The following is a 19326-nucleotide window of genomic DNA, read 5'->3' on the forward strand; positions in this document are numbered from 1 at the left end:
TCTTGAAAATGTCGCGTCAAGCATGAAAGAAACTTGAGAATGTCGCGTCAGAGTCACAGGACAGATAATTAGGCAGCTGGAATGTTGAGATTGTCATATGAAGCACGTGGGAAAGTAAAGAAGCGAAAGTGAGAATGCACCTGGTGCGGCGCCATGCACTTCGTAGCACAATAAGAATCTTGAGATTGTCGCGTCAAAGTTGAAGGAGAGACAGTAATTAAACAGAGAATCTCAAAGAAAGAATTTGTGAACGACGCAAAGAAGGTATAACTTGGTGCAACTAAATGTATGCAGGGATGAAAACTATGAGAAAGTGCGGAAAAAAGTACTTAACACGTACACATTCACTTACCGTATGGAGTTTCTCCAGAATGCGGACACTTTTCTACTCCGCCAGCACTAACACGTGCTGTTCCGTGCCAGTCAATCAGTACAAGATGAGAAATAGTCCAAAATCAGTACAGATCCGAGTGCAAAATTAACAAAACGCGGACATCAACAATGATAACATTAAAATAAAACCCTTTCAAACGTGCAAACGATCTTTGCAGTTTCCAGCAAAACAACTTTCATAATGATAGCACACGATCACGCACGTTAATCCAGTTGTAGTGCTGCAGATATAATTCCTTAGATGGTGACTTACAGAAGTGAAAACTAAGAATGATGACTTGGAAAGTTTGACCTGTGCACTTGATCACAAGTCACTGCAGTGCAATACATCTGGTTTAAAGTGGCATCGTAATATAATGTCAGCCAATACACTGTTGTACGCGGTGCATTATGGGCGGTATTCAGATCAAACCAACCAATACGCTATTGTACACAGTACATGAACTGTACGCTATTCGTACACACCATCAGTCCAGACTGATCTGTACGCTATTTGTATATACAGTACAGTGTACAGACCATATTCCGCTATTCGTATACCCTAGACTATAGGGGGCGGTACTCAGGCTAAACCGACCAATAGGAGAGCCCGCTATGTGTACTACCATCAAACCGCTGGTTCTACTACTTCTCTTCTCATGCCAGTACTAGTTTTCGCCTTCGACGGAAGCAAACATCTGATCTAAGTGCTGGAAATCAGGTACATCAAGGAAAATGGCTGAAAGGCGATTCACGCCCTTGCGCGGTTCAACCGGAAACGGGAGGGGCGGTTTTGTCTTGGCACGCTTATATTTGTAGATTGCTAGCAGCTCACTTTCAAGCAGCAAATCGTTCTGCAAAAATCAAATAAGCGGCTGTAAAGGCATAACATCACTTATGGATTCGTTTGCATGACATAGAAGGATAATTTTCTTATTTTCTTCTTCTTCAACCGATGGCTCTATCAACCTTAGCCGGGCCGTTGACCAGCTGAGAATCGCACAGTAAAGAAACCGGACAAGAAACAAAGCATCACCCAGCATCTGACGCCGGTTAACCTTTCACAGCTCCAGATTATTCTTGCGGCACGCCTGGAACGCTGTTTTCATAATTATGCTAAAAGCGTTAACCGATAAAGGCTTCCGCTTTAGTTATCAATGTCCGAATGACTAAAAAAGTATCAAAAAGAGCTAATACTCGAGATAGTACGTACCTAACTCCAGCAGTGATGATCAGTAAGCGCATACGTAATCAGTCAGGGTTTAATGTTCGCGCTTTTTTATGTTTACATATACACGGTAAGACTTGCCAACTAAGCCAGGCAATCTCTGCTGTTGCGGTACTTACTTCCGGTATTATTTCGATTTGTGGAATGCCTTCGCTCAATCTGCGGTATATCTTCGACAGTCTGCTGAATGCCAGAAGAAGGTTAACTAAGTCAATGGCGAAATGGTGGATCAAAGCGCATACAGGTACATGTACATGTAATTATTATAGCACGTAATTATACATGTCCACTTATACACTTCTTCGATCTGGTATCCGGTAGCGATATCAATAGATCATCACTGCTTTTATTCTTTTTCGCAAACTATGAGGTTCAACCTTCTGAATCATTTACTCAGTAAGTTAGGAGGCGAATAATTCCATAAACGCTATTAATTTTTATAACAGTAATGACAACGAAAGCCGAAAACAACCGCCGTTATGCCGCTTGTCCGGCAACTAACGGTTTGCTGATACTTTCCAAGCCGCCATTTGCGGCCGACTAACACGCAAATCCATGAATTCCACTTCCAAGTCCACTTCAACCTCTCTGCCACTGCCTTCGATACGGACCATGTATTTATCATTTTGACGGCCTTCGTAGGTCACAATGTTTGGGTAGAGCTCCGGCGTTCCATGGTTACCGTCACAAAAAGGCCAGAGCATCTGCTGGCCACGCTTCAGGATATCCGATGCCCGCACCAGTTGATTCGAACAATATAGGCTAACCGGTTTTCCTTGTAATCTGACGAGAAAACCATAGGAAGTTTTTTCTAGAATCTTTCCCGCATACCAGGGTTCGCCTTCGACGGAAGCAAACACAAGTTCCAAGTGTTGAAAATCAGGAAAATTAGAGTAATCGGCTAAAAGGCGATTCATGCCCTTTCGCGTTTCAACCGAAAAAGGAAGGAGCGGTTTCGTTTTGGCATGCTTATATTTGTAAATTGCCAGCAGATCGCTTTTAAGCAGCAAATCGTTCTGTAGAAAGGTAAACAGACGAATTTATTGGCGAAATAGTTGGGAATTTAATAACAACTATTTTTTGTAATTGTTAGATTACCTTCGCCGGGCCGTTGACCAGTTGAGAATCGGATAACAGCGGAAATCGAATATGAAATAGAGCATCGCCCAGCATCTCTCGCCGGTTAACTCTTGATGGCTCCAGATTATTCCTGCGGCACGCTTCTCTAGCCCATCTGCATTCAAACGACCAGCAATCAATACAGCGGAGCAAATACAACTGGTGACTCGTCATTCCGTCGACGAAAAATTGTGGATCGATCTTCTATTCGTAGAGCAGACACACGACGCCACGACGTTTGATTAAAGCTTGGCTTAATCTTTTTAATTTTCTTATGGTTTTTTATGCAAATATTTTAAGTTGCACAGGCTTACCGGCATTCTTGTCGACTAACAATTCGTCGGCCGTCACGAGGACGACGACTAAGAAAGCATCAGAAGGCATGAGAAAACATAAGAAAACAGAAGAAAACGTAAAAATGCATACAAAAGCATAAGAAAATTAAGAAGGTTTAGCCAAACTTTGTAATATTATTACAACGGTACGGTTGACACATTCGTACGTACTTTTCCGCAGCCTTGTATAGTGTATTCTCATCCACCCACAAGGAATCCCGTTGCAGAATCTTTCCCAGTGTATCCTGACCAATCGTGGTAAACTGTTTCGAAAGCAAAATATTTCTGGTTTATACATCCACAAGTTCCAGGCACTGCTCCACGAAAGCCGTAGCGCAATGATGTACCAAATATTTAACCTGGGAACAAGCAAAGATAGGGCCGTTAGTACCATCGGGCTGTGATTGAACGACGTCATCAAACCGACATTTTCCAGATACTCCAAACAGTTGGTGAGCTTCAGCTGGCTGTTCAGGAACTTCAGGCTCAGTTCTAAAAGTACGGGCAAGTTGTACTTATCCGCGCAGTAAACAGTCTGGAAAACGTTCTGTGTTCCCAGTTGTTCCTCGGCTGAACCCGTGTACATATACCTGAAAGTTGAAAAATTGTGGATCGATCTTCTATTCGTAGAGCACACACACGACGTAAACACGATGCAAGTATGATAGTATTCAGCAACGTTATTTCAAGGATTTGACAGATTACGACAGCAATACGTAAATCAAAAACTTGAGCGCATTTACATGAGCATTATGTCAAATGCTTCTGGAAGGATCTCAGGGATGCCGATGGGCTCTGGACCGGTTTCCGCCAGTTGCCCATTGAACATTGCGTCAAAAACGTCACTGTTGAGGCTGAGGATAAATCTAAAAGAACGTTAACACCATACCACTGTTAAGACCATACCGCCGTTAAGATTTGCAATATGCAGCCTACAGTTTTCTGACTACATATCTCACTTGTGGGCTGTAAAGATCTTCACTTCACCATGATCCCGTCCCACTGAAAACTGGACATCGCCCAGCTGCCCGTTGGTTAGGACATGCTTCAGCAGACTGGTAATACCGGGAACTCTGCGTCGCCAGTCGGAAGAAATCACAGGTGTTTCGACAGTTGTAAACTGGGACATGGCGGCTTGCATTAAGATTTCGGTCCTCGCAGTTCAATATTAATGTACCATCAACTGCTGGACGGTTTTCATAATAACTGACTGGCACTTTAGAGTACATCATATTCAGTTGGATTTTCCGTCTGGTCAATATATTGCTCACAATTCAGCGAGTCAGTGACGCCGCAACGCGTGTGAGTGAACAACGCCTTCCGAACCAAAAAATTGCGATACATCAGCACCACTTAATGCTTTTACAGCTTTTCCTGAAGTACTAGTACTTGAACTCACGAGGATGTATGACTGCACAGGTGGAAAGCACATGATTTCCGGTTGCATATTTCCAGGTGAACATTAGCAGGCGTCAAACACACCGTTGTCCGACGGGGCTTGGCAGCTTTCACATATCATGGGTCAGAAAATATGGCCACTCATATTGTATACTCGTATAATATGATACTGTAGTCACCCGCACATCTTGGGCAACAAAGTTAAAATGCATTATTCTTATTATAAGGCATTACAGAATAACAAAATACGAGGTAACATTACAACGCAGTACACACAGTCATTGACCCAACAATTTGACAACAGAGACAACTAATCAAAATTTGCTCCTGGTGGAGGCTGTTCCCTGGAGGATGGCCGCGTTCCCGCACTGGATTTCTTACGACGGAACAGAGCTTAAGGGTTTTGGAGGTGCCACGTTCATGGCTTTAATAACAAGATCTCATCAGCATCGTATTATCGCAACGAGCAACGTTTTTTTGTTCTGATTGATTTGTGGTCATGAAAGAGGTATGTATGTTGTTGCATTCAGAGTCCAGACGAACTGATTGTAAAAGGCAAATGTAACCGCTTGCTACAGGCTTTTCTGCGTATCGGCATCGTCCATGTCACCTCCTAACAGCGGTATGGTGCTGCTTACCGCCGGATCAACATGGGACAGGTCGTCCGCATCGGCACGATACTGGTCAGTCAGCTCAATGGACGATATGGAAACGTGAGCACTTTGCACAGTCGTGACACTTCCTGGCAGCAGTGAACCGTCGTCAGCAGACAACGCATTTTCGGCGTGGCGAGGCCGACCATGAAGACGGCGCCAAACAGCGTAGACAGAAAGTAGAATGCACAGAGCTGCAACGCCGCCTATACACCCATAAATCCAGTTGTGAGATTGCGGTGACTGGTGAAGCTCGCTGGTAGTTTCTGCAGAGATTGGACAATGGTGGATGGTGACAAGCGTAATTACAAAGACTTGCAGCGGGCAATTTGATTATTACTTTACCGTTGGAGTTTGTCCAATTGTTTGACGGTGTGCCGGCCGCACGCGACGGATCAGTTACGTTCGGCTGATTTTTATCCACTGCCTGAGCTGCTGAAAAAAAAGATAATTAAACACAAATGATACCGTAAGATGTGCACATTCAACATTGTATGTACTTAAGATACCGTTTCTCAGTGACTTTTCATTTTGCTATTCGTGCTAAACGCGCACGCAAAAGAATTCGGCGCTTACTCGTACTGGTTTTCGCACGTTATTCAGGTTTTTTGTCGTACGTTCTCAGTCTTTTCTTTGGATTTCCGGTCTTCGTAAGATCTTTATGTTCTCTTAGTTTCTGATAAGTTTTTTTAAGTTTATTGCATTTTTAAGGTTGTTTGTGTTTTCTTTTGTTTTCATTTGCAAAACGGCTGCATTCATGTTTCTTGGTACATACACGAAATTCTCATTTTTGTTTGGTTCCTTAGGTTTTCTTACGTTTTCTTACGTTTCTTGGGTTTGTTTAGTGTTTGTTTATTTTTTGGTTTTATTTTCTTGACACCTTTTGCGGGCATAATCAACTACATATTCGTCTGAAAATCGAAATGCTGTTCGTGTGAAAAAGCGGTCAAAATGTCTTGGTATGTGTGGTATCTTGCTGACTGAACATCGCGCCGCAAGATTACCATGCTGCGAAATGTCTTCTGCAACAAGCTATCCGCGGCAAAATGTCGCGGCGCTGTGCAAAAGATACCTAGCGGTTTTTCTAACGGCTGGTTTTATATTCAGACCAGGGCCTGAAAACTTGTGCTCACATAGCACAAAATGTGCTCACATAAAGGGCCATGTGCTCATCTAGATTAGAACTTGTGCTTAAAAATTACCAATACTCCCCTCTTCTGTGTAATTTAGCAGGTTCTAATCATTTCGTTTTATTACAAACTAAACTACGCAAATAGAAAATGCGCGGTGAAGAATAGCTTAAACGCCAATCGGTATACATGCGTATCGCCTTCTCCCACAATGTGCACATTTGCTGGTGAACGTATTTAGTCCAACCGCATTTTTGACAGAAGTTGCGCTACATCCGTATATGCGCATCTGTGCAGTTGTTCCGTTACTTCCGCAGTTACAATGCTGTTTCCTGCTCACGAAGATCTAGTTTTATGCGCACGATTGTGGCCGATCCTCACAGTTATTACTTATTGGCACGATGAACCATTACAACAGCAAATCTGCTTGAATTTCCTTAAGCAGGTCTATGCTGCTTTCGAAAATACGAAAGCGCGCTCACGTGTTCACCTTCTTTAATGCGCTTGCATTGTACACTATGTAGTTTACTATCATCTAAATATTATATAAATGAGTTTGCCATGAATTAACAGAATGAATTCTAGTGCTTTACACAAAATACACGTTTCTCGCACGTTCGTTTCTTGTACGCAAAATAACGGCTTATTGTCGAGCCTTCTCGAGAACGACCTTTTCGTTTAGGAATGCATATTCTAACCGGCTTTTCTGGCAGCGGGTTTCCATACAAATTCAAAAGAAAGTCTTACGCGACCGGGATAAAATGGATTATTAATAATCCATTTTATCCCGGTCGCGTAATTTCATCTCCGTCGCAATAATATTATTGCGAAACATTTCTGTTGAAGCTGCGTTTGTTCTTATTCCTTTTCCAGATCATGTTTTTTAACAGTACGGCCGTAAGGGCATCTTCAGAGTACTCTAACGATACATCACTGAGTATAAGTTGACTGCTGCACTTAGTATACATGCTTTAGTACGTGGGTATTCTGTCGCTCTGATGGATACAGTTACCTACCGGTACACTCTCCCTTTCCAGATTTCGTTATTACTGAAATCAGAAACAGATAGCGTTGGAGTCATAAGCATTCTAACCAGGCCAAGAAAGACAAGATAAATCCTGAGACACAAACCTACTACTAATTTTCATTAAATTTAACAAACCAAAATATGTTACTGGTAAATAACCTATTTCGATTGAATTTCTAACGTTTTCTGGGCAAACAGCATCGTCAGCTTCGCGCTTCGCGCGATGTCTCCGACTCTCGATTGTCCCAAAAAAATGTTCACTATCATTTACAAATTCGCCTAACTGACACACGCACGCCACAATAAAATCAACAGTAGATTAGTCGCTGGACATTCAAAACTTTCACAATGCAATCCAGTACGAAAATAACAAAATAGTCACTACCCCCCTCTTTCCAAAATTTAAGTGTGCTCACATAGATTTTAAAGATTTCTGGCTCTGATTTCAGACGTTGTAAACTCAAGTTGGACGTTATACGCTCATGAACTCATTGCATTCTAGGTTCACACTGCTCATGAAGACTATATCAGGTATAACTATCGGAAATCAGAACTAAAAAAACTACAATAAAAACTTATAAGAGAAGGATTGTCACTGCGTCGGTAGCGCACAGATATGTATATCGCCAAATACTGAGATGAACACCATCATTGGGTGAGTTAACCGACTACCGTGGATGTTTTCGTAAGCGTAACCAAATGCGCAGCTAAGTATCATAGAAAGTTGCAGTAACCAGTCACTGCCACTGGCTGCTTAAAATTTTATAGTAGTATGTTTAGGTTTGGTGGATGTTATCAGTAAAACTAAGTACCCGGTACGTGAAAATATCAGAATACCATATCTTTCGACGGCTGTTTTTGGTAGTATAAAGCCCACCATGCTTAACGCCTGCGCGTTTATTATCATGCCGCAACCTACATCGCAAAGTACCGGATTTCGACTGAGGATCCGTACTTTTTTCCATATTTTCTCTCGGGAAAGAAACTGAGGGTCCATGTTGCCCAGACGAAGTATTCCCGGTTTCACCTGAAAATTTCTCAACTTTTTCTTCTGAGTTAAGAACAACGTTTCCCGATACATAAAAATTAATATTTAATATAACATCGTTTGATAAATCGTATTTTCTACATATATTTTCTTCTCATGCAAGCCCTTGGTGTTCAATTGGATACGACAAAACATCTAAAAAATACATTACGGTGAGCAGTGTAACTGACGTAAGTACAAGCTAAGATATCGAAAGTCTAATGCACTTACACAACGGCTCGTTAATCGAATATTCCCATTGACCCAAGTTGATAGTAAAATTCGCCGTAGCAGTAGCACGGCAGTCTACCGGGTAGAACACATCGTCCTTGGTGAATGCTCCGTACGAAGTGACGCCCTCAATGGAGCCTAATTCCCCTGCCTCTACTTCCAAGCGCAGCGCCTTGTTGTTCTTTCTCCATGTGCGAAAATGTGAAAAAGCACAATCACAGTGCAGTCGCCATACATACTCCCCTCGTTCGTCGACATCTACAGCTTGTTGAGGTGTATCAAGAAGAATTTCTCTTTCCATTGTTAGTAATTTTAGCTCAGGTAGATTGCTGAAGGTTCCCGGCTCAAGCGTCAGTACTGTCGTGCGACGAAAACTCACACACTGCAACCGATAAAGCCCGTTGAAATCGGCTTTCTTGATGACCAAGTCGCTACTGAAGGCGATTGTCACACCCAAAAGATTCACCAGCCCGAAAATAGACAGCGCGGATGTGCAACGGCTGTCCTTGCACCACGAGATTATAAAATTACTGATTAGACGTCGAATAGGCCGGAATGCAATGGGCGCTTCGTATCTCGGAAGGCGATCCTGCAGGTGCAGTGAAACAGGGCGCAGTGGCAGTCTTGCGACAGTCGCAGCGGCGTCTTCCCAATCTTGGGATGTCGTGCCGCTATTGCAAGAAAGTTTGATGACCTTAAGGCCGGTACAGCTTTCCGTCACCGTATCTTCTCCGCATTTTAGCTTGGACAACGTTGCACACATATCCGTAGAAACGAAGCTTGTGACAAAATGCAGCGCTGGTTCCGCAGTGCGAGCACGGTTACTTAGGTTCGTGCAGTTGTAGGCGGTATATAGCTTAACAATGTCTTTTGAACTCAGGGTTCGCCTCTGGCCCATCTTAATGCGCTTTCCCTTCGAGGGAGCGGTCTTGGGAAGGAATACCGGTAGATTGGGGTGTGTTGGGTCTGTCAGGTCAAATGCACCGTAATGCAGAATGGACTCCAGGTCATACTCTGTTCCGTAGCTGGGCATCTGCGGAAACTTGTGAAACACTAGGCTATCGGGTGGAAGATTCGTACGGTTCAGATAAATACGCAAGTAATTGTCACGGTCGCCTCGGTGGTGTTCATGAAATAATCCCAACGCGTGCAAAACGAGATGTTGGATGGCGCCGCGGAAAACACACGCTTGGGCCAAGGTAATATTCTGCTGACCGCCTTGTTTACCAACGCCGGACTGGCATCTACAAGGCAAGAGCAACCTGTTAGCATTCTGTACATGTCAGCCTTCTGTACATGCGTGCAGAATGCTGGCTATGGGGACGCTCGACCGTCAAGTCTTAAATCGTGAAAATAAAAAACACCATAAGAAACCAAAAGTCGGCATTAATTACCTTTCTCCTGGCAAAAACACGATATAATCAATTTCGTCTTCTACGGATTTGAAGGTAATGCAGTGTGCTGTGAGGGACGATATAGAAAGCAACGCATCTTGGATTTCAGCGGAGTCAGCACTATCTTTAACACACCGTGTTTTGTTAGGATGCTCAGCGGGAGTGAAAATGGCGTCCTACACTATAATTTTACCAAGAGCTGCTTACCCAAATTTGTGTTGCACTTACCAAAATCTGAGCTGATTAAGTATGGAATACTGTCCAATTAAAAATGTTTTAATTGTTATTAATGTGGCGTACGAGTGTTGTGCTGTCTGTTCTGTTTTTCATTTTACGCCCACATCCTGTTTTCCCAGCGCCAGCATGGCACCGATCGGTGTTAGAGTTCATCGCTGCTTGCACCGCAGCTCATTTCAGTTTTGCCAAGCTAGCGTGCAGTTGCAAACTTTTCTTTAAGTCAGAGATATCAGTTAGTCTGCTCATTCAACGAGATCCGTGTTGGTTACTGCCCGTGATAATGACTCGAGGTCAAGCGAATATTAGCCAACCCGGATCCCGGTATAACACACGGCAGCGTGCACCACATCAAGTACCCACGAAGCGAAAGGTCACCAGGAATCCCGATGCTCCAGCCCGGCGGAACATCAGGTCTACCGTGGTCGTTCCTCCTGGATCATCCCTTGGCAATCCCACGCCCACAACACTGGCCGAAATTCACTCCCAACTGGCGGAACTCCAGAGAGAAGTCGCAACAATCCGCGGCTCGACAGCGCAGCAGGGTTCCAGCCAACCTGTACTGCAAGTCGACGCCACACGTACACAACGTTCTCTGTCCCCAGCCTCCAACCGCGTCACCACCGCCGACGGCAAGCGCGAAGACAGCGTTATGGCAATTGAAGCGCCCTCTAACGTTCCATCCGTCTTTGCACGTCTCGGCGCCGCGCCGGTGACCATTGGATCAACACCGTCACAGCATCTCCCAGCGGTCTCTCCAAAACTACGGGAGCAACTATTAGACCCCAGCCAATTTGTCGACTTCACTGACCTTTTGCCCCAGAACCGCGTCCCGGCAAAACGCGGCCAAACGGGGACCCGCATGGCACTGGACGAAACCACAGGCGAGTATACCTTCACGTCGGCAGCAAAGAAGGAGCAGATCAGTTCCCTGGCCAGCTGGAACCGTGCCTTCTCCGTCTTCATGGCATACCGCACCTTCGTAGAACCAAAATTGACTCTTCCATTGATCAAGTACCTTGACCTCATATCCTTGATGGCGGATCCTGCTCGTGGATACAAACTGGAGCACGTGCTGGAGTACGATATCCAGTTCCGAAATTTTGCAGCTCAGTATCCCGATGATTTCGACATTTGGACCAGGCGACACGATGATTCCTTCCAGGAGACCATCGGCAATCCGCGCCAGCACATTATTCCGTCGACCACCGGAGGCGGTAACCCAAAGCACAGTCGCGCCAAATGTAACCGCTGTCATCAAGTCGGTCACATAGCGGCAAACTGCAACGAAAACCAGGCCAGCGATCCAACATCCTCCGGAGCTGCAGAGATTTGCCATTAATTTAATCGCGGATTTTGCTCGACGCCCTGCGTGAACGGCCGTAAGCACACTTGCGCCACCTGCGGATCGAGTGCCCACGGAGACTACAGCCACGGCAGAGCGGGCAACTCACACGCACGGGATGACAACGCCAACGAAGCCTGACCTCCCTGCTTTGTCTTGGCCATCCTAACCCCCACATCTTTACTAATCCTGTTACCAAAGCGCCATCTACGCCCTCGCGAACCGGAACCGGAATTTACTGACCAATCTCAGCGGCTCCAGCTTTCCGGCTTCCGCTTGTTTGGGGTTTTCTTTGGGGTTTGAGGTGCAGGGAAAGGAAACCGGCAAGCGCGCACACCGGCAGGTGCGCAGGCGCGCACATACCAGGTGCGCAAGCGCGTACACACCAGGTGCGCAGCCGGAGCTTCACCGATTCCCAGCCGAGAACTTCCACATGCCCACTTCGCTCTCCCGCCATGGTAAAAGATACATGAGTAGCAACACATTAATTGTGCCATTTTCCGACCAAATCCGGTTTTTAGGAGATGACGCGGATTCGAAAGTGGGGTCGCCACTTAGCATCTGGTCGTCATAGTAATACAGCCTGCCGGCTGCGTCCACCGCTTTTGCGGTCAATTCGGATCGGCGTTCTTGGAGAATTGGTTGGCTGAGGCCCGCGGTCCATCCTGAAACCAACGACGTCAAAAGCAGACAGTAATAATTTATTGTCTCGTGCAGCGGGACTAACGCCCCTCACAACTTGAGTCACAAGCCAAGATCACCCATTTTAAAGAGCGTGTGTTTCTATCTAGGATAATGTAGTTACTGTAAATTAGCTGTTAACGAAGTAAAACCTTCAGGCCTAAGGGCATGCATATCGTTGTAATGCCGTGGAAACAAATGACATTGTAAAGGTAAATACTAGTATGACCTTGCTAAGCCGTTAACATAATTATGTATCTAATAGTCACATAAATCAGTTAATAACTACCGGGACAAGAGAACACGACAATCACCTTAATAGCAGTTGTTACTTTGTACTGGGGGATTATTTTACTGGGTTATTCCAATTAACATTGGTGAAACACAAATTACGCGTTGCCTTATTTCAGCGAATCATACACTTCATCCAACCTTTACCAATGCAGAACTTTTCCTGTACACAAGCAGCATAACAAGCGGATTTTGGATTTTTGCTATACTTTGCTATACTTTAGACGCCCATAAGAACCTAAGAACCTATAAGAGTCTGTATTACGAATAGATTTCTGGATGATTTGTTAGCGCTAAGTTATACTTTTTATAGTCTTCCCCTTTTTATCACCTTTTCCCCACATGTTTTATATGGAACCGGTTCTTTTAGTTTGGAGCTGCAGTCCTTCTGGGTCTTACTTTTCTGCGCATAAGTGTGTTTTGTTAGCTCGTAATCGTGTAACAATTCTTTTCTGCGGGAGTACACAGCGGAAAGTGAATGTTACCGCGAATAACATGAGACAGCCTCACACTGCGATAGATTTGAAGTCTACTAAGAATTTGCAAACTAATTTGCCGCGCTTACCTTCCATAAGAGCAAAGTCTGCGTAGTGGGCCGGCTTTCTGTCAGCACAGCATTCCTGGGAAGCGGGTGCTGTTAGCAGCGATGCCTCTGGCTTTACTTGTTTCTCACAAGGTGGAACGTTGATTGAATAATTACGTTGATGGACGTTTACTGCCGTTCGAACACTGTTATTTTGAGCATTGGCACAGTCAACAGGTAGATACAGGGCATCTTTTCTATAGCACATCCACTGTTGTGGTATTCCGACTTCAAATTCTTCGAACGCAATGGGAATAATTATCGCCCCGCTGGATGGTATTTTTTTGCTGCAAACTGACTTGGCGCTGACCTTAGAGTGAACCATGTCCACGGCATACCAGATGCGCATGTGATCGATCAGTTGCGACTGCAACCACCTTCGGTACTGACGGAATTCACAGCCACAATGCAGCTTCTGCAGATACTGATGGTACGCGGATGGGGATGGAGTGCTTAGCATTTTGCTGGCATCGAACTCCAAAGAAATAATTCGGAGATTCGATAAAGCAGCAAATACGGATGGATTCATGCCGTTTACGGTCGAATTATTGAACAGTAAAGTAAATAGATTTGGAACAGCATTGAAATCTTCTGCTTGTACGAGAATATCTGGGCAATTATGAACGACAAGCGACATGAGATTCCCCAGACTCAAATCCGCCAGTTTTGCCGTGGGGTAACTGTCCACACAGTCATACAGATATAAAACTAGAATCTGCGCTCGGATTGGCGCAAAGGCTCGGTAGACTATATAATCCCCGTCAGACAGGGACACGTCCACCCGGCGTATGGGCGGTTTAGCCAGGGCGAAACTAATTTCCTGCATCTCCCGCACCGTAGTATTAGACCAGCAGCTAATTTGTAAGCTGCGCAGGGAACTCCGATACAGTTTTCGACAATAGTCCGTTTTCGTGATCATCGCTTCCCGTTCGTCGGGTGAAGGAGAGATAAACTTATTCGGTTTGCAGGACCTTCCAAACTGCATGATGCACTGTGTCGGATCAATTCGAGTACCGGAAAAGGGTCGCCGGAATTTGAAGCTCTCGTAGGTGGCATTGTACGTGCCGGCTAGACAAAGTGGTTCATGGAGCGAAAATTCCTTCTGGGTGAAGTTAATCATAGTAAAGTCAACCGGGAACGGTTGCGCTGCACAGTCCAGTGGAATGTAGACGTCGTTTTGTGCAATCCCTATATTGCCCCATTCGGCGCCGTAGAATAACACAGAACGCGACGGCACGGCTTTCAGCATGTTTTTCTGTTTAAGCCATTTTCTCAGCCAGCCAAACTGGCAACCACAGTGAATTCGCTTCAGATAATCAATTTGGCTCTGAACGAAGTAGGGAATGCTGTTAATACCATCGGCAACGCTTTTGCCAAAAGCGGTTGAAAGGTTGTGGTGCCACGCAATAATTTTCAGCTCTGGTAAGTTCGTAAAAGTACCTTTCTCTAAGTACAAGATTGTTGCGTGGTTGAAAATAATCACTTGCAACTTTAGCAAAGACTGAAAATCCGATTTTTTGATACGCATGTCCCAACAGTTGATCAGCATTAACTGTTGCAGATTAATAAACGAGAATCTGGGCAGAATAGCCGTTGGATTACGCACGAGGCAGGTTTCTGTCGCTAAAGAAATAATCTGTTTGTCAACGGGCGACAATATCGACGGTGTCACGTGTCTCCACATAAGCCAGATAATTAACGGTCGCAGGGGCGCTTTTGCTAAAGCAGCTGTCGTGGCGTGTACATCGGTATACATGGCTGACTCGTTACACTGGATGTAGAAAACCGTATCATGGCTGCAGTTATCACGGTTAACGGACGGATTGCTACAATAGCCATTAAACTGCAGTGCACACTGTTCAGCGGTCATCGGTGCTGTGGAGAAACCGGGAAACGATTGCTCCCCCTCATCGGTCTCCTGGTCCTCCTGGCTGACCTGACATTTATAGGCGTTGCGCAACTTCGCGGCATCGCGCACGCTTAAACCGTCGCGTTGACCCATGCGATAGATGCCTTTTTGCCTGGGAATGATGACCGGGTGGTCCGTAGATTTAGCGAAGTCGTACGGACCGTAGTGCATAAGGGAATTCAGATCGTAATCTGTTCCGAAGGTTGGCATATTGGGGATAATACGATACTGTGATTTGTGACTATTCATAATCTCGTTTTCGTAGATGATCACACTGGCATTCCGATCACTCCGACTGTGCTCGTGGAACAGTCCGAGTGCGTGCAGAATTTCATGCTGGATTATTCCCATCTGAATGCACCTGGCCGGGTCCAAAAAGACGGGCTGCATGCCACCATCGGCCCGCATGCCCACGTAGGACGAACAACTGAAATGCTCAAACCGAGTCAACGGCAGAGTAATAGATCTGTTCACTGGGTTAATGGCATTTACTGGTAAATTACTTGTAAATTATTTTGTTAGTAAATTGGAATTGTTCAGTGTGTTAAGGATTCTGCTACAGTAGTAAAATGCGGGACCTGGGATACAGTGACTGGTATTAATGCGTCACTAACTTTCATTATGCAGTAAACGCGCACCCGGACAATTAGGAGTGTGACATTTCGCCGCACTCAAACTCGACGCGCGACTTTTCGCCGCGAAGACGTTTTGCCGCCGGACATTGGGACGCTGGGACACTTCGCTTGGGGACATTATGCTTTGAAACATTTTACCCTCGCGACATTTCGACGCAAGACATCTGGTCGCGGACGATTCGTCTTGGGAAATTTCGAACGATGCGACCTATCGCCGCAAAGTAATTCACCGCGCTCAATTCTCAATAGTTTTTCAGTTTTTTAAGCTTGTTCTAAGTTTTTCTTAGGCTTCCCTAGTCTTTCTTAGACTTTCATAGGCCTTGTGCTTTTTTAGATATTCTTAGGTTTCTTTGGTCTTTTAGGTTCTTTAGGTTTTTTAGGTTTCTTAGGTTTCTTAGGTTTTTTTCCTTTCTTTGTTTTTTTAGGTTTCTTAGGTTTCTTTGCTTTCTTAGGTTTTTTAGGTTTCTTATGTTTCTTATGTTTCTTAGGTTTCTTGGGTTTCTTGGGTTTCTTGGGTTTCTTAGGTTTCTTGGGTTTCTTGGCTTTTTTTGGTTTTTTAGGTTTCTTAGGTTGTTCGCTTGATTTTGTTTTTCTTTTATTTTTCCTTATACTGACTCTAGTAGTTAGCTTAGTAAATTATTTATCGGTTAATCGAAATGTCGCTTCGTCGAGATATCCTTGCGGCGGAATTTCCTTGCGTCGAAACGGCCATGCGACGGAAAGTCTCGCGGCGTAAAGTCCTCCCGACGAAATGTCCTGCGACGAAACGTCGCGAGGCGAAATGGCCTTGCGGCGAAATGACTGCGACCGAAAGTCCTGCGACTAGTTGTCCGCGGCGAAATGTCGCGGTGCCAGTAAACGGGTACTACTGGTAGTACATCTAGGAAGTCCACTGTAGATCATCAACAGCAGATAAGTGGGTGACGTAATTTTCTAACTGTACCAATCTTTCATTAGACAGCCTACTTTTCTCCAGGAAGGAAGTGGATGAAGTTCGCTTCCGCCTGTCTTGCCGTAAACGTAACACAGTGAAATGTTTTGCGCTCGATGATTGCCATTGCTTCGTGAATAAGAAATTGGTCTGGAGATCCTGCAATCAATAGCTGCATGCGATATAACCGTAAACGGGTAATGATAATAAATTAAGAACGAGTCATTGTACGCTACATTGCAGCTGAATATAAATTAAACGCGACCAAATTAGGCGGTTCTGACCAAACTGTTGGCTCATTTGATATGGTATCTTTCCGTTCGGCCACAGTACCAGAGGCAGACTTCCTGCAAGAAAAGCATTGAAGGGCGTGAATCGAGCAGTACGGGATAATCTTGGAGGGACCATACATCATCCTAACTGTCGCCTTATAACCCTTGTAACCGGCCAAACCGTCCAGACGGATGAACCGTGCGTCGGACCTATTGCATATAAGCCGACGACACCATCTGCCGGCCCAAGAAAACGTTCGCCGCAAATTTTGCTAACGCAGTTTTTTCTAAGTTTTTGATCTTGTTAATTTTGCCGACCTCGATTTCTACCTGGGCAGGTTTTTCAAATTATGGTTTCAGAGGCGGAACGTTTTGGCGGACGGTTATTTCTTCCGAGGCAAACAGTTTTGCCGAACTGTGTTTCGGGGGCTGAACAGGTTTGCTCAGTTTGCTGGACGGTGTATTCGAACACGAATCATGGGTTTTCCGGAGTGTGATTTCAGAGGCGGACGATTCTGTCTGACTGTGTTTTCAATACGGACGGTTTTACAGGTTTACAGACAACATCGTCCGGCGGGTGGTTCATCCGGCCGAACGGTTTTGTCAGTTGCAAGCCCAATAGGTTACAAGTATTTTGAACTTCTCTCTGAGGTCTCCAATGATGAGGTGAGGACAGGTGCGATGGGCTAAAGAACCAATACCGGCATGCACGGTAGCCTTCGATAGTTAGTACAGAGTAGTGACGGTTGCAGTTTGTCTGAATGCCGTGCTAGTTGCGCATTTTGTACACCAGAGGGTAGTGAGACGAAAAAGCGCACTGCAGAGAACCTCACGTCAGGGTTCAAGTTTTGGGCTTACCTGTTACGTTACTCGAATCAAGCCCGACGCTAGCATCAGCAAACATAATGTCATTTTCCAGAGTTCTGGAACCGTTTGGAGCAGACAAGCTTTCATTCATAATGGCAGGATCTATCCGGTTACGCCAGTCTATAAAGTATCCACATAGCAGTCCACGAAGCTCTCGCGTTTAAAAACATTTCACATTCAGGTAGTTTTTTTTTCGATGCTTTTCATTTTTGTTTTAAACCGTGAACTTTTAAGACTACGCAGTACATGCTAAAATCGCTAATTACAGGTTATCGCTAATTACATGTTACCAGATTGTTATACATAATAATTATTAACTATCCGTACTCGTAAGATAAACAAAATAATTTTATGTAGAAATAAGCAATGCTGATTTACCGTCCGGCAACTCATCTGGATCTGACTCATCATCTAAATCATCATGATAATCCCTGTCGTCCCAGAATCCATTGATGAACGAAACATCACCAAGGCAAATTATCAGCACATAAAGCATTTGCACACGCATTTCTAACTTCTTGTTTTTCGAGGTATTTCACTTCTAGCATTCAGGAATGTACTATAATACTGTGCTGTAATTTTGCTGCCTGTTTCAAGAGTTATGCAATCGATTTCTGTAGTTGTTAATAAATTATGTAGCTAGTAGGCAGCTACCAACATCAGCCAGATAAATGATTTTATTGTTTGCATGTAGTGGTGCACGATCAGCTGATGTCAACCGATCTGGACAAAGCGACACATTGCGCCTGGAGCAAGCTATTCTAAACGGATTGAACGCTGTTGGCTATGAATAATTGTCAATTCACGAATTACTACACCGTAATCAAGTGCGTTAGCAGTACAAAATGTAGCAATCCTGTAGTATTATTATTATGTTGTAGTGGATTATTTTTATCGCTACATAGCAGTCTTTGGACACATATACTGTAACCGGAACAGCAGCATAGTCTACATAGAACAAGAGAACAACAGGAATATTCCGAATGGACATTGGCTACAATAACAAGATGCGATCGGCTAAAGACAGACAGAAGTGCAACAAAATAGAGTAATGAATCACCCTCAGTGACACTATCATACACAGCACAGAGCAAGTCTTTAACATAAACAAGGCACAATACACAGGCAATACTCCACTAATCGCACACGCCGTAAATGGTCCATTCACACAGGCACCGCACATACCCGATCCACACGCTGGTCCAAAGTACAGTCCAGGATGCTGGCATCGTAACATCCGGTACGAATCATTAATTTTAGCATCGTTTTGAACTCTTCCAACCCCTACCACAATATTTTTGCCCATACAAAATAATGAGGTCAAACGCATATGGCATTAAAATCGTAAAGTAGGCACTGGGCTGCTGGGTATACCAGTGCTGTATTTCCAACAACGCGATAACAATATCAAGAATTAGTTTCGGTTGAAGAAATCAACATTTTCAACCGTACCAGTAACAGAAGCGGCATTACCCCTTTGAATTGCTAATGAAATATTCTGCCTTAAAAACTCATGGCTTCTTATCTCGCCGGTTTGTGACTCGATCCTCTTTCCGACTTCTCTGAGCAGCTTCTTAGCCGATGTACCAAAACTACCAAAAGTCTCGAAACCGACGGCAGCAAACTCATATCGTCCTGACAGGAAGCTGTACTTCTTCATTTTT

At 44.6% G+C, this 19326-nt stretch overlaps 3 protein-coding genes across 4 annotated transcripts; all 3 read right to left on the reverse strand.

Annotated features, from left to right (window-relative positions):
* Positions 1-1947: 1947 nt before the first annotated feature.
* LOC129597434 (uncharacterized) lies at positions 1948-4297 on the reverse strand. Of its 2 annotated transcripts, XM_055494970.1 has the most exons (6): positions 4014-4297; positions 3798-3920; positions 3226-3644; positions 3034-3081; positions 2699-2834; positions 1948-2616 (listed from the first exon to the last, which is right to left on the reverse strand). In XM_055494970.1, the coding sequence occupies exons 1-6, from the start codon at positions 4193-4195 to the stop codon at positions 2514-2516; spliced, it is 1011 nt and encodes a 336-aa protein (XP_055350945.1). In that variant the 5' UTR covers positions 4196-4297; the 3' UTR covers positions 1948-2513. The 2 variants fall into 2 exon arrangements, with proteins under 2 accessions (XP_055350945.1, XP_055350946.1); XM_055494971.1 differs by lacking the exon at positions 3034-3081.
* Positions 4298-4786: 489 nt separating this feature from the next.
* On the reverse strand, positions 4787-10279 carry LOC129597397 (uncharacterized). The gene is made up of 6 exons (XM_055494917.1): positions 10250-10279; positions 9915-10090; positions 8521-9764; positions 8182-8289; positions 5451-5537; positions 4787-5371 (listed from the first exon to the last, which is right to left on the reverse strand). The coding sequence occupies exons 1-6, from the start codon at positions 10277-10279 to the stop codon at positions 5025-5027; spliced, it is 1992 nt and encodes a 663-aa protein (XP_055350892.1). The 3' UTR covers positions 4787-5024.
* Positions 10280-11502: 1223 nt separating this feature from the next.
* Positions 11503-18317, reverse strand: LOC129597392 (uncharacterized). The gene is made up of 6 exons (XM_055494909.1): positions 18041-18317; positions 17654-17782; positions 16808-16870; positions 16559-16682; positions 13031-15384; positions 11503-12158 (listed from the first exon to the last, which is right to left on the reverse strand). Exons 1-6 carry the CDS (start codon positions 18168-18170, stop codon positions 11899-11901), a joined length of 3060 nt encoding a protein of 1019 aa, XP_055350884.1. The 5' UTR covers positions 18171-18317; the 3' UTR covers positions 11503-11898.
* Positions 18318-19326: the final 1009 nt, after the last annotated feature.

The sequence above is a fragment of the Paramacrobiotus metropolitanus genome, unplaced genomic scaffold (genome assembly GCF_019649055.1).
Source record: "Paramacrobiotus metropolitanus isolate TYO unplaced genomic scaffold, Prichtersi_v1.0 Parri_scaffold0000104, whole genome shotgun sequence".
In the NCBI taxonomy this organism is placed as follows: domain Eukaryota; kingdom Metazoa; phylum Tardigrada; class Eutardigrada; order Parachela; family Macrobiotidae; genus Paramacrobiotus; species Paramacrobiotus metropolitanus.

Coding starts and splice junctions, on each gene's coding strand:
- LOC129597434 (XM_055494970.1), bottom strand. CDS start 4,195: ATGCAAGCCGCCATGTCCCAGTTTACAACTGTCGAAACACCTGTGATT. Junction 2,835..3,033: donor GTTAGTCGACAAGAATGCCG/GTAAGCCTGTGC, acceptor GTTTGAATGCAG/ATGGGCTAGAGAAGCGTGCC. Junction 2,617..2,698: donor TGGTCAACGGCCCGGCGAAG/GTAATCTAACAA, acceptor ACCTTTCTACAG/AACGATTTGCTGCTTAAAAG.
- LOC129597397 (XM_055494917.1), bottom strand. CDS start 10,279: ATGCTGGCGCTGGGAAAACAGGATGTGGGC. Junction 10,091..10,249: donor TGGGAAAACAGGATGTGGGC/GTAAAATGAAAA, acceptor ATTATAGTGTAG/GACGCCATTTTCACTCCCGC. Junction 5,372..5,450: donor CAATTGGACAAACTCCAACG/GTAAAGTAATAA, acceptor CAATCTCTGCAG/AAACTACCAGCGAGCTTCAC.
- LOC129597392 (XM_055494909.1), bottom strand. CDS start 18,170: ATGCGTGTGCAAATGCTTTATGTGCTGATAATTTGCCTTGGTGATGTT. Junction 17,783..18,040: donor TCCAGATGAGTTGCCGGACG/GTAAATCAGCAT, acceptor GATACTTTATAG/ACTGGCGTAACCGGATAGAT. Junction 16,683..16,807: donor TCAAATGAGCCAACAGTTTG/GTCAGAACCGCC, acceptor TATTGATTGCAG/GATCTCCAGACCAATTTCTT.